Here is an 18,388-nt window from a genome sequence, read left to right as displayed (position 1 = left end):
TTTATTCCTCCTAATTTGGTAGATAAATTCGAGCAACTAAAACTGAAAAGTAATTTGTTCTTTTTTTTTTCAAAGGTCTCATCAGAAAATTGAAGACTCCGAAGAAAGCAGCGATGAAATTCTTGTGCGTCTAACATCTGCGGTAAGACCATGCGATTTTCCTGCTTAGGGGTGCAGAAATAATGAAGCTGGGGTCCTAGAAGAGAAGTTGTTTGGGTGATAGTGTAGAGAGAGATTTTCCCTGTGGCTGCTCATCATTGTGGGAGGTATGACGCAAGGCAGAGGGAGACAGTGGCTTTGACTTTCTACATGAGGATGGAGCCTCCCTTCACGAGATCATAGATATTTCTGGTGGAAAGTTCCTGCAACCTTTGTGGAGGTGGAGGTGTAGTATCTGATTTTTTAAATACAGTATGAGTTAACCTAGGAAAGTTGTGACCTGCTGCACAAAGGAGAAAAGACTCTTTCATTAGGGGAAAAAGAGAATTACTTCAGCCGAAAAAGGCCAGGTCGCTAGTTTTTAATGTACCATATTGCAACATTTTCATTGTGGTTTTTAAAGCTATTGATTAGACTTTGTTATAGCCTTGTTGGTTGAAGGAAAATTCATGGCTTTCTTCATAGGAAAAGCTGACTGTGGTCACTAATCCTTGAGTTTAAGTTTTTGACAGGCTCTAACAATCCTACGTCACCAAGCCTGTACCTGTTGACTTGGCTATTTGGAAACTTTTTTAGCCTTCCCCAAAAATTATTTAGTTCTGCTTTAACTCCATTATTAAAATGGTAATTGCTGAAAATCATCATTGATTGGGTTATGTGTAAGGATGAAACTGGTCTGTACAGAGTTTTATACACTAGGTCTTGTCAACTGGGCACAGCTTGAAGATTGAAAGTGTCTTTCCTACTCTTCTGGAATGCAGCTTAGAAAAGTAATTTTTTATTAAATATGTGTGTTCATTTGTTCTCACACTGCTTTAAAGAACTACCTAAGACTGGGTGATTTATAAAGGAAAGAGGTTTAATTGACTTACAGTTCCACATGGCTGGGGAGGCCTCAGGAAACTTACAATCATGGTGGAAGGGGAACCAGGTACGTCTGGCATGGCAGCAGGAGAGAGAGAGAGAGTGACAGTGTATAGGAGGAAGTGTCACACACTTATAAAACCATCAGATCTTGTGAGAACTCACTATCATGAGAACAGCATGGGAAACTGCCGCCATAATACAATCACTTCCCCCCAGGTCTCTCCCTAAACACCTGGGGATTACAATCCAAGATGAGATTTGGGTGGGACTCAAAGCCTAACCACATCAATATGATAATCAATAGTGTAAAAAACATGAAATGGAATCTTGACAGCATATTATGAAAACATATTTAGAACTTTTCGGTTTAAAATATTGACCAAAAAGGAGTGCCTGTGGTGTGCAGAATTATAATTAGCCATCTGTTTAAAAAGCATTCACTATGGGCCAGAAACTGTGTTAAACATTGTCTGTTTGTGTGTACACACACATACATACACATTCTGCTAAGCTGTACTGTACAACAGCACTATGAAGTAGGTGGTATTATGTCTATTTTATAGCTATGAAAGCTTACAGAGTTTGAGTAGCTTGCCTAAGGTCACTCAGCAAGAAAGAACAAAACAAGTGTCAGAACTCAGAATTTTTATCTCCAATATTCTCCTAACTACTATGCCTCAGTTAAAAATATATAATAAATAATGTAATGTAGTTATTGGGATAGTTTCAGAAGTGATAAAGACATGTATGATTTGGTTCCTATAGCCATACCAAGAAGATAAGACAGATATATTCAGAAGGCTAATATATAAAGGAGTTGGAAATTGTGCACAAAGAAAGGTGGTGAATAAGTAAAGTCGTAAATTCAAGGACCATAACAAAAAGCTTCACTGCAGACACTGGACTTGAACCACCATTGAAAACAGTCAGGATTTGGAGACGATAATTAGGAGGATGTGTATTCTAGCTGTGGAATTTATTGTGGGCAAGCATAGGAATGAGAAAGTACAATGGAAAAATGTAAGTAGACCCACCAAGTTAGAGAAGAAGGTCCTGGTTAAGAAAAATGAAAGATTTTTTTGAACAACAGATTATGCAATGAAATAGATGTTCAAGAGCGAAGATAAATTGAAGATAGGGAGATTGGTTAGAGGCTGATGAAAACCTAGTTTATGGTGGTTTTTGTGGGAACCAAAAGAAAGATGACTTCGAAAAGGAACACAAAGAAATTGATTTTTTTAAGATTGAGACCATCCTGGCTAACATAGTGAAACCCCGTCTCTACTAAAAATACAAAAAATTAGCCAGGCATGGTGGCAGGCACCTGTAGTCCCAGCTACTCAGGAGGCTGAGGCAGGAGAATGGTGTGAACCCGGGAGGCGGAGCTTGCAGTGAGCTGAGATAGCGCCACTACAGTCTGGCCTGGGCGAAAGAGCGAGACTCTGTCTCAAAAAAAAAAAAAAAAGAAATTGATTAAAAAAAAATCAGTATGAGTGCATAAAGGTGGAGGAGTGAGATAACTGAAGTTCTGAACTTACATGACTGGGGACATGATGATATTCTTAGGAAGTTGAGTAAATTATGCAGTAAGGTAGGTGATTTTGGGGGATATGTTGCATTTGAGGAGATAAGAACAGAAATATGCAGGAAACACCTGGAGACAAGAGTCTGAAGCTCAGAGAGCTTCTGGAAGCCAGTCACAGAGAAGTTGCAGATTGAAGACCCAAGTAGAAGATAGAGTCTGGGGAACAGCCATAGGCAGAGGGCAGTAGGGAGACGAGAGGACAGTGAGAGGAAATGGAAATAACTGAATGGTTTATAGCATGAAGGTCACATTCAAAAGACCCTCTGAAAAGGAAGGGATGGACAGCAAAGTGTTCACTGTGGATTTAGTTGACATAATCTTGCTGGAAAAATCCCCAGGCTAAAAGGCTGAAGAAAATGAGGTAAGATGCTGGAGTGGTATTTAGAAATGAAAATTAACGGCAGAGAGGAAAATTCATCTCTTCAATTGATGGGCAATCGGCCTGCAATATTGAAAATATCCTGTACTGAGATTAAGGGCCTTGATTCTTATTTCTTCCAACAATGTGACCTTGGCCAAGATGAGTGGTTGGACTAGACAGTTGCTAAATTCCTTCAAGTTCTAAAATTCCATTGTTCATTCTAGAAGCATTTGTTAATGGACAGTGGGACTCAGTCTACCTCTTCATAACATAGTTGTTCCTGTTGACAATGGCATATAAACTTTGTTACCTAGGTGATAGTGTGTGCAGAAAGATATTTACATACATCACTCAAGGAACAGTTCTCATCTACTGTGACCCCTAATCATGATAAAGGAAAGCAGAAGTGACGTCTGTAATGTAGAGTTGCCAATGTACTCTTTGAGAGTCTGTGTTTTGGGGGTATTGGAATGGGACAGTGGTTTCCAGCAGTACTGTCAACTGTGCCCTCTTGTATATTCACCATTTTTATTCAAATGTGGGATTTTTGCATGTGACTATCTTAAAAAATTTCTCATTTCTTTAACCCCAGTAGTTTATTTCCTGGTTCCCTCTTAGGTTCATCAGGAGGAAAAGTTCTGTCATCTAAAAATATATTATCTGAAATTTTACTCTGGAAGAGGATACACATGAGTTTTCATATTGAAGGAACATGAGAAGACGGTGCATGTGCAGAAATAAGAATGTCTTTATAATTCAGTCAAATGTAGGGTTGTTAAATGTATATAAACATGAGCAATTAAAATGTTCCAGCCGTGTTTCTAGTGGTCTTCAGGAAAGAGCCGTCTTTCCAAGTGTCAGACCTACAGAAACCTAAACAGTGAAACTCTGTAAGAAGTTTTCAGCTTAAGGAAAAAGGACATGGCTATAGTGGACCCTTTCCATTACATAAAGTCTACAAAAACACTCTAGGAATTATCTGGAAGCAGTGTGACTCTCCGCATTCTAACTTATCACCTTAGCTTCCTTTCTAATATCCTCTAGTGCTACACATTTTGTTAACTTGAAAACCTCTTTTCATCGACTGCAAGTCTCTGTTGCTGTGATAAAGCTGGCAGGCCAAGAAGGGCCTTTGAATGACACAGTTCATCAGTTTCCACCCTTGAAGTTCTGAGCATTGTTTTATTTTTAAACAAGAATTCTTCCAGTGTTTGTGACAAATAGAGTATTCAGAATTGATCAGACAAATTTAAAATATTCATATTACAACCCAGGGGTCTGCTTGCTCAAACCTAAAGTAAATATGGGGAAATTTTTATGGTGAATTATGTATTGCTTTCAAAGCCACAGTTCCTAAGGATGTAAATTTAGGAAATCAGCTAAACTTTGAAGCATTTAAAAGATCTGAGAAGTACTTGGGAAGCGTCCAAAGACAGGAAATAGCAACATGAACATTCTTAAATAGGAGATAAAAACGTATTCTAGACTTCCATCTCATATTTACTTAAAATCAACAACCAGAACAAAACCTATTAGGTTGTTTCTGTTTTTTAAGGCTAAGTTTTTATGTTGGAAATTGTAGAAATAGAAAAGACAAACATCTCATCTGGGTTTGAATGAAATTTGTCATTTTTGTTCATAGTCTAATTGTCAAACACCTAAGGTGATGTGAGTTAGCCTAAGTTGTGCATTGTTTATATTAGATGACTATTTGGTAAGATGGGTATGTGGGAGGTCCTTATAAAGGGACAGGGAACATGTGATGTGTCCTCTATGCTGCTAGATTCAATGAAGTCAGCCATCACACGGATGGTGAAAGAGAAGAGAGTCTGAGTGTCTGGAATAAAACATTAACCTGGTGGTGGTGGTGGGGAATTTATGGCTAGCTCTTAAGAGATAAATTAAAATTACAAATTGGGTGTCCAGAATTTAGGAAGAGAGATCCATGGGGCTGAGAAAAACACTTGATACTCTTGGATCATGTAACTGGGCACTCTTACACCCTTGTGTTCCATGTCAGAACTCACCCAGTTTATAACTTTTATCCATTTAGATGTTTCTATTTGTATGGTTCTTCTCTATCTTCTGGCTCATTTTCTTTGGTTCATCCAATTTTCTTGTGGGATCTCTGCCTTGGATGCATTTAGTGGTGTTTTCTAAATTCCTTTTCATAAGGGCTTCAGGTATAAGTCATCCCTCCTCTGAGAAATACCACTGGACTAAAATCTTACTTGCCAGTCAAGTCCTGTCTCATCTTTCACCTGAAACTTCAGTCATTTTCTTTGAAGGGTGCATCTTTCACAGTACTCTATCTATAGCCTTTCTTCGTCCAGAGAGGTTATAAAATGACAAGGATTCCTTTAGTTTGTCCTTCTTGGTGACTCTACAATTTGGATTTGATATATTGGAGAAATTCCTCTTTGAACAAGAATTGTTATTTTGGACAGGAATTTGTTATTCAGTAGCTGAATAACATTGACAACTTCTTTGATTGGAAACTTTTAAATTGATACTGGTTCAGCAATAGCATGAGGTTTGGGTTTTGATGAATCTTTAAAAAGAGAAGTTTAGAGACTTGTTTAAGAGATTGTGTGCCAAGTTAGCAAGGTCTGGGAGTAACCTTAGTTGAATGAAAGTTGGGGGGATTTGTCATGTTGAATACAGATGGTCCTGACCATGATGGTCCGATGTAACGATTTTTCAACTTTGTGATGCTATACCATTTGACCCAGCCATCCCATTACTGGGTATATACCCAAAGGACTATAAATCATGCCGCTATAAAGACACATGCACACGTATGCTTATTGCGGCACTGTTCACAATAGCAAAGACTTGGAACCAACCCAAATGTCCAACAACAATAGACTGGATTAAGAAAATGTGGCACATATACACCATGGAATACTATGCAGCCATAAAAAATGATGAGTTCATGTCCTTTGTAGGGACATGGATGAAGCTGGAAATCATCATTCTCAGTAAACTATCGCAAGGACAAAAAACGAAACACCGCATGTTCTCACTCATAGGTGGGAATTGAACAGTGAGAACACATGGACACAGGAAGGGGAACATCACACACCGGGGACTGTTGTGGGGTGGGGGGAGGGGGGAGGGATAGCATTAGGAGATACACCTAATGCTAAATGACGAGTTAACGGGTGCAGCACACCAACATGGCACATGTATACATGTGTCACAAACCTGCACATTGTGCACATGTACCCTAAAACTTAAAGTATAATAATAATAACAGAAAAAGAAATGAGACGCATTTGGTAGAAACCGTACTTCAAATTTTTAATTTTGATTTTTTCCTAGGCTAGCGATATATGGTAGGGTACCCTCTCGAGATGCTGGGCAGCAGCCGTGAGCCGCGGCTCCCGGTCAGCTGCATGGTCACCAGGATAAATGACTGGTACTCCACGGTGCTCTGTGTTGCCAGATGAGTTAGCCCAGCTGTAGGCTGATGTGAGTGTTCTGAGCACGTTTAAGGCAGGCTAGGCTAAACTAAGATGTTTGGTAGCTTAGGTGTATTAAACAAATTTTTGACTTACAATCGTTTTAATTTATGATGGGTTTATTGGGATGTAACCCCATCATAAGTCAAGGATCATCTGTATGTGATAAGCACAATTGAGTGATGAATTTCTATCACATTTAGAAATATGTTTTTCTGAAAATGCAAAAAAATGGGTTTCTACTCACCCTTTTTCCTGGCTATCTGCCTTTTTCTTCCTGGAGAATGCAGAAATGGAGTGTAGGTAATCCCTTCCCTTAGACTATTGCAGCCTGATCAGACATGGCTGTTCAAAGAATAAAAGTTACACCCCCAGTGAATGACAAGCCTTCTTTCTGGCTGCCACAGGATCATGAACATCTTGTTACCTTATATTTCTTATTTGTAGGGAACATAAAATTCCTACTTGGAATCCTTAGGCTGGCTCCAGTCCTTCCAGTGGCTTAAGAGCTACTATTATGATTTGGGGAAGGGCCAGGCAGATTGAGTTTTGAGGGAAAGTGTCAAGTGAGACCAGAGAAGACGGATCTAGTTCCAAGGAGCATTAAGGAAGCACCAGTGGAATTGTAGCATATTCTGGTAGCAACTTTTTTCTGTGGTTTATACGGAGCCATAGGACTTGATACTACCTTCTCTCCTTGTGTTTCAATCTGTCCTCATCCAATGGGCCTTGGGCTATGGACTGTCAGTCTCTAGGACCACGTGGAATGCTGGTTAAAGCCCCTTCTGTTTCCTTCAGTAGGATCTCAGAGTAACACATCACAAACCTATACCTGTCAATACCTGAGTAGATTGCTGAATAGTGTATGTCTATTGCTTGTCAATAAAAAGTTCTTATATGTTTTGTCTATTACATATCTTCATCCTGGTAATAGATCCCAAATACCATAATATACAGGTTTGCACATACACACACACACACACACACACACACACACTTTTTAAAATTAATTACTAAGCCATCATCTCTAATTCCAAAGAAACTATCAAAATCTACCCAGATTGTGTGGTAACTTAATTTTTAAATCTAGCCCTGAGAGTTTGGTTTTGGTAAGCAGCATGATACATACTGGATTGCCTATTGAAATGAAGCAATGCAGGGCAGAGGGAAATTTATCTTTATGTGTTCAGAAAGGTGTAAGTGTGCAGAACTCATTTAAGGGTAAAATGTCTCAATGAATCTCTTAGGAATAGGGAAAGAGGATTGTGTGTGTTTGTATACATGTATGTTATGATATTTGAATATCTGTTTCTGAGATGAAAATCACTTTGATATGCAATACTCGTGGAAAATATAGACTTTTATTGACAAGAAATAGAAATATACCATTCAACTCTCAATTTGGATATTGAGAGTCATGGGTTTGTGAAGTGTTAATGTGAAATCTTTGAAAGAAGCCGACAGAGCTTTAAAAGGATGATCCATGAATGTTTCATATTTGGCTTCTTCTTTGTTCATTTCTTTAAAATAGAACTTCTTACAGCTGCTTTAGATGAAATGTAAGTTTTGCATACTTCAGTCAGTGTTATAGCTTTGTATGGTATGCCCATATGTAGAGGAGAACCAGGAGGCATATAAAACAGTGAAAATTTCTTGAATTTTTTGGTGGTGATGGAATAAGACAAATTTTAAATCAGTTTCTGTTATTTTATATTGTTGTAAAAATTGTAATATAATGACATTTTATGTGGATACTGGGTGGAAATAGTGTGAATTCATTTCCTATGTTTGTAAATGTCAAATGAGAAGTCTGACAGTGAGATAACAGTACCGTGGATTATGCTTTGCAGTTTCCTTTTTATTTAGTTGACATTTGTATTATTTAACTTGAATATAAAGACTTTATCATTTTTTTAAATGCAGATTAGAAAAGTGCCTATAATGAAATGACCCAGAAATAAATTATTATTATTTGCTAGGTTATTTTTCGTGTGTGTGTGTGTGTGTGTGTGTGTGTGTATTTTTTTTAAAGAATAATTTTTTTTGCAGAAAAACCCTAAATATTTCATTTTGTGTTCTATACTTTTTATTTAATATGTTCTGGGAGCTAAAAGCACTGGCCACAACATATTTAGTGATTCTATAGTATCTCATTACACAGATTTAAAATCATTTTCTTCTATTTTGAACATTGTGATTTTATTTTCACTCTTTTGCTGTTATGAACAGCTCAGAGATGAACTTCTTTGTGGGGAAACCTTTGAAGAGACTTGTTTGCAGTTGTTAATGCATTATCCTGCATTAATGCATTAGACCAAGTGAGAAGTGGGTAAGAGGCTAAGAATGGCTAATATTTGTTGAGTTCTTACTTTGCACAGGCATTTTGATACTGTTTGTCATACATTGTCACATTTCAGTCTCACATGACAGGGTGTATTACTATTGCATTGGAGAGATGAGCATTTGAGACAAGTATTATTAATTATTTCATTAAGAGTCCATATTAAAAATAATATCTATGTGGGTTGAAAACACAGTTTTCCACATTATCATCACTTAAAACATTTTATATTTACTGAATAGATTTTAACAGGTTGGGTAGGGAATGTGATTGTGGAATTCTCTCCTAATTTGAAGGATTTTATGAAATGATGCCCATGGAAATATATTAAATAGCATTTTAATTTTTAACTTATTAGAAATTATAAAATAGTGGTAAACATGGCTAAATGATTTAGCAGTTTAGAAGTTTATTCAGACTGGTTATCAGGTTTTGTGATTCCATTGTGTGAATTCAGAGGAAAAAAAATACAGCTTGGTCCATGTCTGCAAGGAGCTTACCATGTAAAGGTGAATAGCTATAAAGGTTCTCTGTGGTGAATACAAAGTACTGTGGAGGTCAAAGTAAAAAGTCATTGTGCTCAGTTAGGGTTTTAAAATAGGTCCCCTGGAGAGGGGGAAATGGCTTGAATGATATGTTGAATATAAAGGATAGTATGAATGAATAGAAAATATTAATAGCAATCTAATTAGAAAGAATAGCATGAGTGAAAAAGCCAAGATGGGATATGTTTGAGCAATGGCCATAGTTTCTTTCAGCAGAAGTCTATGATGCATAGAAGGCAGTAATAAAGAATCCGTGTAACCGGTGGGCAGAGTGAAGTGTCTACTAAGGTCTAGAATTGCAGAGGGACAGGTTAAGATTTTATGTGGTAGACAGAAATAGCCAGTGAGGCTCCTGAGAGGATTGGAATGTGCTATAAGAAGCTTTATGTAGTAACATCTTTGTCAGATGCGTTAGAATAGCGAAAGAGAATGAGGTTCCTAAGTTAACCCAGGAAACCCTGTTGGCTATCTTGGTTTCATTGAACTCATCTCAGTTCAGCTGAACAGATATCCACATTGTATCTCCTCACCACAGGTTCTGCAGTGTACCTCAGTAATTAAAATGAGGAAGTATTACAGTTAATTGGAATTCTTCAGTTTGAGAACATCATGGTTGGTTTATTTGGAACAAGGATAGAAGGGAAGACGGCTTTAGATATTATCTTCTTCACCAGGTGCAGTGTGGCTCACACTTGTAATCCCAGCACTTTGGGTGGCTGAGGCGGGCAGATTACTTGAGCCCAGGAATTTGAGAGCAGCCTGGGCAACAAAGTGAGAACCTGTCTCTACAAAAAATACAGAAATCAGCCCGATGAGGTGGCGTGCACCTGTGGTCCCAGCTACTCAGGAGGCTGAGGTGGGAGGATGGCTTGAGCTCGGAAAGCAGAGGTAGCAGTGAGCTGAGCTTGTACCACTGCTCTCTAACCTGGGTGACAGAGCCAGACCGTGCCTCAAAAGAAAAAGAAAGAAATCATCTTCTCCAATTCCCTTGTATTACAGATAAGAATAGGAAGACCCACGGCAATTAAAAGAATTGCTCAGAGACCCCAGAACCCTATTTGTGTTTAGAGAGCAAGAGAGAAGAAAGGGTCTGTCAGGTAAAAATGTAGACTATAATTTTATTCATGTTTTTCACATTTGCTGTCTCTCCCAATCCTAAGCCAAAAGAGGAAGTTATGGAATCACTCTTAAAGTCAGAAGTATATTTTCAGGCAATATTCTTTTTTTCTTCTTCACTAAATTTTGAATTTCACACTGCCTAAGATTACCCCAGCATTGGAGATGAGCAGGCACTGCTTCCTCACCTAGATTGTTTAAATGAAATTTAGTTAGGCTGACATCTAGATGTCAGAGATTAAACCCATACTGCAGCATCAGTTCAGGATGTAAGAGAAACATTCCCAGACATAAAACAAGGAAAAGGGGATAAAGTTAAGAGAGAAAAAAGAAATAAATGGCTTTTGTACCTATATGTTTCCAGTCTCATTATAAAACCAAGTATATACATATAAATGATTCATTAAATGAAACTAGTCTCAACAAGATAAAAGCAGGAAAAAATTTACCCTTTTTTACCAGTTTCCTCGAATAAGTTCTGACTGGTTCATTCCCACTCCTGGGTGAATCTTTGTGCAGATCCATAGCTTTTTTCAGCTTTCTCAGAGCGGTCTCCATTTCTTCAGATATTTAAAAGTCCATTTGAGTCCAGTATCAGAGCTTCAATCTTCCATCCACTTCAAAGCATCTCCTTTCCCCCAACCTGAGCCTGGGAAAAGGGCCAGGGTTGGTTTTGTTGACATTTTCCATCATATTTTTCCGTTTTTTCTCTTCCCTGCCTCCTCCTCTGCTTCACTGTGCTGCTTCTGGCTCAGCCAGGGTTTGAGAGGCTAGGGAGAAAAGACGCCATATCAAGAAAGGTCTTTCTTGACTGCTACAGTTACAATCTGGCCTCAGGGTTCTCTGTGTAGAGTTGTAGAAATCTCTTTTTTTTCCTGTATGGGTCCATTGTGTGGATTGGTGGATATTCCTGTGTCTAAAGAGCTCCAGATTATAATTCCATGGCCCTGTCATTTCCTCTTCTTCTGAAACTTTAGGACTGTCCCTCCAGCCTCTGGCTTCCTTCTCACAGATTTCTTCTATTGGGGTCACCCTACCTTTTCAGGAGACCTGTTTCCAAAATGACCTATACCCAACTCTCTACTGGCACATAGGAAGCACGAAGGCATTATTGTCCTGTCAAACCCTGGAAATGGAGGCCATCCCAACACAGCACAGCTTTTCTCTCTTCCTCTGCCTCCATATGCTCCATTTGCCAGCCCTCTTGGACTTTTACAGATGAGAGCAGTCCCTAAACTTTAGGAACAAATGCCAGCCAATTCAAGTGAGTAAGACCCCTGTCATTTGACTTGAAGTCTGTACGTATGTATAATATTTATCCTTGTAGCACTCCAGCAACTCCCTTCAAATAAATGGTCTTTGTTGATCCCTCCTGAATAATCTTCAAGTCTCCCTCATAATTCCTTGAAGTGGGTGAAGGGATGAGAGTTGCCGACATGGTTTTACAGAATTTTGCTGCTTCAGGACTAATGGAATCTGTGGGGGTGCACCTAGCTCTATCTTTCGGAGGACTGAGCAATTTTCACCAATTGTTCTTGACTTTGGGTTTCAGTGAAAATGCTGAGACCACAGGACAAATCTCATTTAATATCCTCTTACCTATAATACTAATATGAAACTATGCATAAGAATATATTATATCTTAGTAGATAACAGAGCAAGTTTTCAAACGTAATAGATCCTATGCCAATCATGAAAAATTAAAGCACCATTTTAATTTAATTTGAATTTGGATTAGAAGAAATATCAAGGAATAAAGTTCAACTTTTAAAAAAGCATCTACAGGTAGGAAAGTTCTTTAAGTAGATTAACACTTAATCTACTTAAAACTGTGTATTGAGAGTCAGGACAAACACACGTGGGGTTCTGAGAATTGAATGGGCAAAAGACAGATTTAAAAATAGATACTAAAACCTTCCAAAAAACTATTACTAGGCTCTTCTAGTTGTATAACAAAAATTTGCTCTTTAAAACAAAAGAGCCTATGGATTCAGTGGAATATTAGTAGCAGGTTTCAGTGGTTTGTAAAGAGGTTTGAATAGGCTATGTAGCTGGGTAAGGAATTATAAAAACATATAAGAGATCTGTGTGCATATGTGAACTTAATTTATTCTAGATTATCTTCATAAAAATTATGGAACTTCTTCAAGAGCTTATCTATGCAAGTTACTACAGGTCAGATACAAAAGGCACTATGCATATAAATTAAGTCAGTGAATACATGGAAAATATTTGGAACAGTGCCCAGGTACATAATAAGTTCTATGGAAGTGTGTGTTTTGTTGTTTTATTATTTTATATTCTGTACTCTGTGTAGAGGATTAAGGCATCTAGTATAGAACTGAAGTAGGTGACCTTTTTATTATTTCTGGCCTGCAATTCTGTGATATCAATACTTTCCCTAAAATCAACATTATTGGCCTGAGCCATCTATTGACAGTAGATAAAATAATATGGTAAATAAATCAATTTTTATAGCTCATAGCTAATAATTAGCATCATGTTACATGCAGTGAGTGAATTTAGGATTAGCTCTTTGGACACTGGGACTGAGGATGATTTTTCCTCATCTACTTTTATTCATTTTCTGAATTTCAAAAATAAACCTACATTACTATAAATTACCCAACAAAAACCACAAAAAAGTGATTTTGTTTAAAAACTAACGTAAGTGTGAATTATAGATTTTCCAGATTACCCACATTGTGTGGTGATGATGAGATGTAAAAAATCAGAAAATTTATGGATGTCTTGATGATTAAGGTTAGCTCCATGAAGAAACTGGAATGCAGCTTTTGTCTAGATAAGGGAAAGAAAAGAACATTCTAGATAGATCGTAAGACTTGAGAGACATCTCAAGGGGTGACAATGGAGGCAAATAAATGAGTTAATTTGAGATGAATTTGGGGCACTGGTTGGGACTTCGGGGTACAACAGGAGAAAGTTATAAAGGGAAAGAGAGTTTGGTGTAATCTAGTGAAGATTTTATAGCAAGTAAATCATGTTCCAGAGCTAGGCTGTATTAGCAAGTGACTTTAAGGCCCTAACGAGGTGTTGAGGGATAGTTTTTCAGGATCTGTGTCATCCTGTAATGGGCAAAATGGTCCCCTAAACATGAATACCCCACTTGGTACCTGCACATATTACATTACAGGGCAAAAGGTGCTTTACAGATATAATTAAGGCTACAGACCTAGATTGTCTGTGTGGACTCTGTCTAATCATATGAGCTTTTAAAATAAAGGAGAGAACTTGCTTTTGTGGGAGTCAAAGCAATATGGCAGAAGTCAAGGTGAAAGAAATTCTAAGCCTAAGAAGGGGTCATCATGTCATTGTTGGCTCTGAGATGTAGGAGCCCATGTGCAAAAACCAGAAAGAGGGCCCTAGGAGCTATGGGCAGCTTCCGGGTGACAACCAGCAAGGAAACAGGTACCTCAGCCCTACAGACATAAGAACTGGATTCTGTCAATGACCTGCATGAGCATGGAAGAACAGGCTCCCCTAGAGCTTCCAGTTAGGAGTGCAGCCCAGCAGGTACTTTTGCTCTGGGCCTTACAAGAGGCCTTGTGAGAAGCAGAGAACCCAGTTGAGCCACCCTGTACCTGGACTTTTGACCTATACAAATATGAAATAATAAGTGGATATTAAGCAGTAAAATGGGTGATAATTTGCTATGGAAGAGATACTAAACTAATGCACATTTCTTGTTGAATACAAGAATTTGAATTTGGCTTTGAATTTGAATTTGAACTCATAATCTCCTGATTCATAATACAGTAGTTCTTTTTTGAATGTCAGAAGCTGCCAGGGCTCAGCTACTTAAGTTGATTGATACCTCTGACGTTTCAAAGTGAATTTTGAAACCGGAAGTCTGTCCTTCATACATTTATAAAGGCTTCAGAATTCTATAGAAATCTAAAAGTTCATTTTTAAAGTAAAGTCTGAAAGTAAAGTCTGAAAAAGCACTTTAAGCACTGTTTACACATTTTCACTGAAATGCTTCAGCCTCTTTTATTCTAGTTGCAATGGGACTGGGCTAGGTAGGTGAAATATAATAAATGGAGGAAATACTGATTGTGAAAGAGTTTATAATTTAGGTGGAAGAAGGGGCTTAAACATATGCAATATTAAAGCAATTAAAGACTGGATATGTCCTTTCTTCTGTCGTTCAGCTCAACTATATTCTAATAATGTGATGAGGATGATAATAGCTAACACTCAAATAGCACTTACCCTGTGTCGGATCAGTCAGTCCCGATGATTTATACATGTTAATTCGTCTAAATCTCACAACGATCCTATGAGGTAGAGGACTGTGACTCCACCCCACTGTCAGGAAACTACAGCTTCTCTCAAGGTTGGCATAAAATAATTAGAGATTTCCTACTCTTGTTTTAGATTTTTGGATCTCGGGGTCTGAATCTTGTTCTCCTAGGAGGCTTCACTTTTTAGCAGTTTTTATGTGTAGAATTTCTAGCTGGAAACAGTCTTTGCCAATCTGAGTTTATCCCAATATCAGTCTTTGTAATGTAACATCCCTACAAGGTTCTACAGGAATCTGTCCCTACAAATGAGAGATTGCTACCATAGAAGATCCCTAGAATGTCTGGGACTTGACTGTTGATGTAGTTACACAATTGCTATAGTTTATAATCTTACCTCCAAAGGGCACGATGATTGAGAAAAGATATGTATGGAATGGTGTGTAACATAGAATAAAAGACATAGTAAGGCATGAGTTTAAAAATTATATTATGGCTTTGGAGATGCTTTGTTAAATAAACTATATCATGAAAATCTACCTGAGAATCATTTATGAGCTTTTTGTAGATTGAATAATACACTGGATCTACCAGAAAACACCAAAAAAAGTAACTTGAGACATAAAAATTAAAATTTTAATGATGTAAACATAATGTTTTATTTCATTATTACAACAAAAATTAAAATGTCTAATATAGACTTATTTCCTTAAAATACATTTTATATACAAATTTTTATTTATCAGGAAATTCAGGTAGATCAGCAGTAGGGCTTCAGAGAAATTACCAATCAGAGGTTGTAAGAGCAGCTTTGAAAACTGAAGACACAGATACACTTGCTCTTTTGAAAAGATGTTAGTGTCGTTAGCTTGCTCTTCTGAGTTCTTGTAAACATCTATAGTTTCTCCTGTTGTTTCTACCATGAAATTCATGAGATTTCCACGACAAGAAATGGTTTCCAGCAGTTATTTTTTATCTATTCGTTCAGATTTGTACCACCTCTATTTCTGTCAGGTGGATTAGATGGCCATAACATCACCAGCTGTTCAACTGCAGGCTGACAGATGTCACCAACTCCCAGGTGACATGAACAACCTCCATGGCCTCCAAAGAGAACATGCTTGTTCTCTTTTGGTAGTGGGGTGATTAGGAAATGAGACATTCTTAAAACAAATCTTTAGAACAATCCTTGGGGCACTTCTGATATATACCTTCGCATGTAAAGCATCTCCTATTGAATCTCACATTTCCACTGTGGACAGTTCTGGGTATTTGAAAGTTCTTACATTGAGCTAAAACATGTCCTTTTGCAACTTCTCTCCATTGGTCTGAATTTCAACCTCAGACTTTGAAATACTTGAAGTTAATGATCATGTTCCCCCTACACCTTCTCAGTAACAACTGTAAACATTTTACTTGTGTTCTTGATCACAAACATATGTACCAGGAATGGTGCCAGGAGTCAGGTTCACAATGATGAATAAAGAAGTCCATTTCAGTGGGCTTATAAACTAGTTTTGGAGCCCTCCAGCTAAAGAGGAGATTTCATTAGAGTGTGGTAAGTGCTATAATTGAAACAAGTATAGAGTGCTATTGGAGTATAAACAGGACTTCACATAGGAGAGGTGAGTAGCACTCAGGAGAAGATGGTACCTAAGTTGGGATCTGAAGGGTAAGTAAGTGACAGCCATACAAGGTGGGGAGGCATTCCAGACAGAATATGTGAAAAGGCCTGGGGCAAAGAGAGAGCATAGTCCATCCAGGGAATAGCAAATGCCATATTTTAATAAGCTTCGAGCATGGATTTTGGAAGGAGTAATGGAGATAGAGATGATACTGAAGACCCAACCAGAAGAACACTATATATGCAGTATCAGACATTGGACTCTGTCATAGTGTCATGGAGAAATCTTTGAAGAGTTTTTTGGGAAAAGATATAGTATTATAAAATTTATATTTAAGGATGATTTAGTCTGACTGCAGAGTAGAGAATGATGTGGGATGGAGAGAGAAAAATTAGAGACAGAGGCCTGAGTAGGAGACAGTGATGGGCTGAGCTAAATCAGGGATACCTTACTTCCTGGCTTGGGACTGTGGTATCTGATGGTGCCATTCATGGAGCAGATTTGTGGAGTGCAGCGGAATTGGTAAAAAAGTGACTTCAGTCTAGGTTCAGTGGCTCACTGCTGTAATCCCAGTACTTTAGGAGGCTGAGGCAGGAGGATTGCTTGAGCCCAGGAGTTTAAGACCAGTCTGGGCAACATAACAAGATGTCATCTCTAAAAATAATTAAAAAATTAGCCAGGCATGGTGGTGTGTGCCTGTCCTCTCAGGTACTCGGGAGGCTGAGGCAGGACAATCGCTTGAGCCCTGGTCATGGAGACTGCAGTGAGCCATGATTGGACCACTGCACTCCGGCCTGGGTGACAGAGTGAGACCCAGTCTCAAAAAAAGAAAAAGTGAATTCACCTTTGGAAATGTTGAGTTTGAGCCACTAAGTGGGACTTTCAGGTCCAGATGGTAGATGGCTATGGGGATCTAGGGCCCAGGAAATATGGGCTGGAAATGCAAATATAATTGAAGTCATGTGAGTGAATGGAAAGAGAAGAAGGTCAAGAGGGTTGAGGATAAATCACTAAGGGACATCAAAGTCTTTATAAAAGGCAGAAGAAGGGGAGCCTTTGGAGAAGAGAAGCAGTTGCCAGAGAGGAAGGAGAAAACCTGGAGCATGGGATGCCATGGAATCCCAATGGTTAAGAAAAAGGGAGTGAGTAATAGTCAAGTTGTGCAGAGACGACAAGGTAAATGAGGATGGCTGTGTCCGTCAAGTTGAACTACAGGGAGGTGACTATCTCCTGGTCATTCTCCTGTGGATATTATCTACTCCTCATGGACCTTAACAAAACCAAATAGAATCCAGATGTTGATCTTTCTGGAGTCCATTTTTTTGTGTGACCTGAATGTCATACCTCTAGTAATATTCCTAAAAACACTGTTATCCATTCTAAGTAATCCAACTCCCATTAACTCAAAGTATGCTTGTACTCAACTACCAGATCTTTTTAATGTGAACCTCTATCATATTAGGTTGTATGTGTAGCAGACTTAATAGACGTTTAAAATCGTAGAAGACTTTATTGCAGTTCATTTTGTTAGTTTCAGATCACTTCTACATATATTAGTCTTTAAATGGCCAGCTATTATCTCAGTTACAATAAAGTTAATATGCATATTTGTTTGCATTAAACAAGTCTATTTAAGTGATTTAAAAATACCCCTGGCTGGGCGCGGTGGCTCACACCTGTAATCCCAGCATTTTGGGAGGCCGAGGCGGGTGGATCATGAGGTCAGGAGATCAAGACCATCCTGGCTAACATGGTGAAACCCCATCTCTACTAAAAATACAAAAAATTAGCCAGGCGTAGTGGCGGATGCCTGTAGTCCCAGCTACTCGGGAGGCTGAGAAAGGAGAATGGCGTGAACCCGGGAGGCAGAGCTTGCAGTGAGCGGAGATTGCACCACTGCACTCCAGCCTGGGTGACAGAGCCAGACTCCGTCTCAAAAAAAAAAAAAAAAAAAATACCCCTAAGTGCCTTGAAACAGATGAGTAAGGATAGATACATTTTATCATCACAGCATGCTTAACAAACACCTCTTTGATGTGGTGACAGCAGTTATTGGGGAAATA

The 18,388-nt window shown here is 38.4% G+C and overlaps 1 protein-coding gene across 1 annotated transcript in view; it reads left to right on the top strand.

The window, feature by feature from the left end:
• RAPGEF5 (Rap guanine nucleotide exchange factor 5) overlaps positions 1 to 18,388 on the top strand; it is a 241,341-nt gene that overhangs the window by 66,104 nt on the left and 156,849 nt on the right. The window contains exon 6 of the mRNA XM_003252640.4: positions 76 to 142. Coding sequence (XP_003252688.2) covers positions 76 to 142 — 67 coding nt within the window. The remainder of the gene's footprint in view (positions 1 to 75; positions 143 to 18,388) is intronic.

The sequence above is a fragment of the Nomascus leucogenys genome, chromosome 11 (assembly GCF_006542625.1).
Source record: "Nomascus leucogenys isolate Asia chromosome 11, Asia_NLE_v1, whole genome shotgun sequence".
Lineage (NCBI taxonomy): Eukaryota > Metazoa > Chordata > Mammalia > Primates > Hylobatidae > Nomascus > Nomascus leucogenys.
This window is presented reverse-complemented; position numbering and strand designations above follow the sequence as displayed.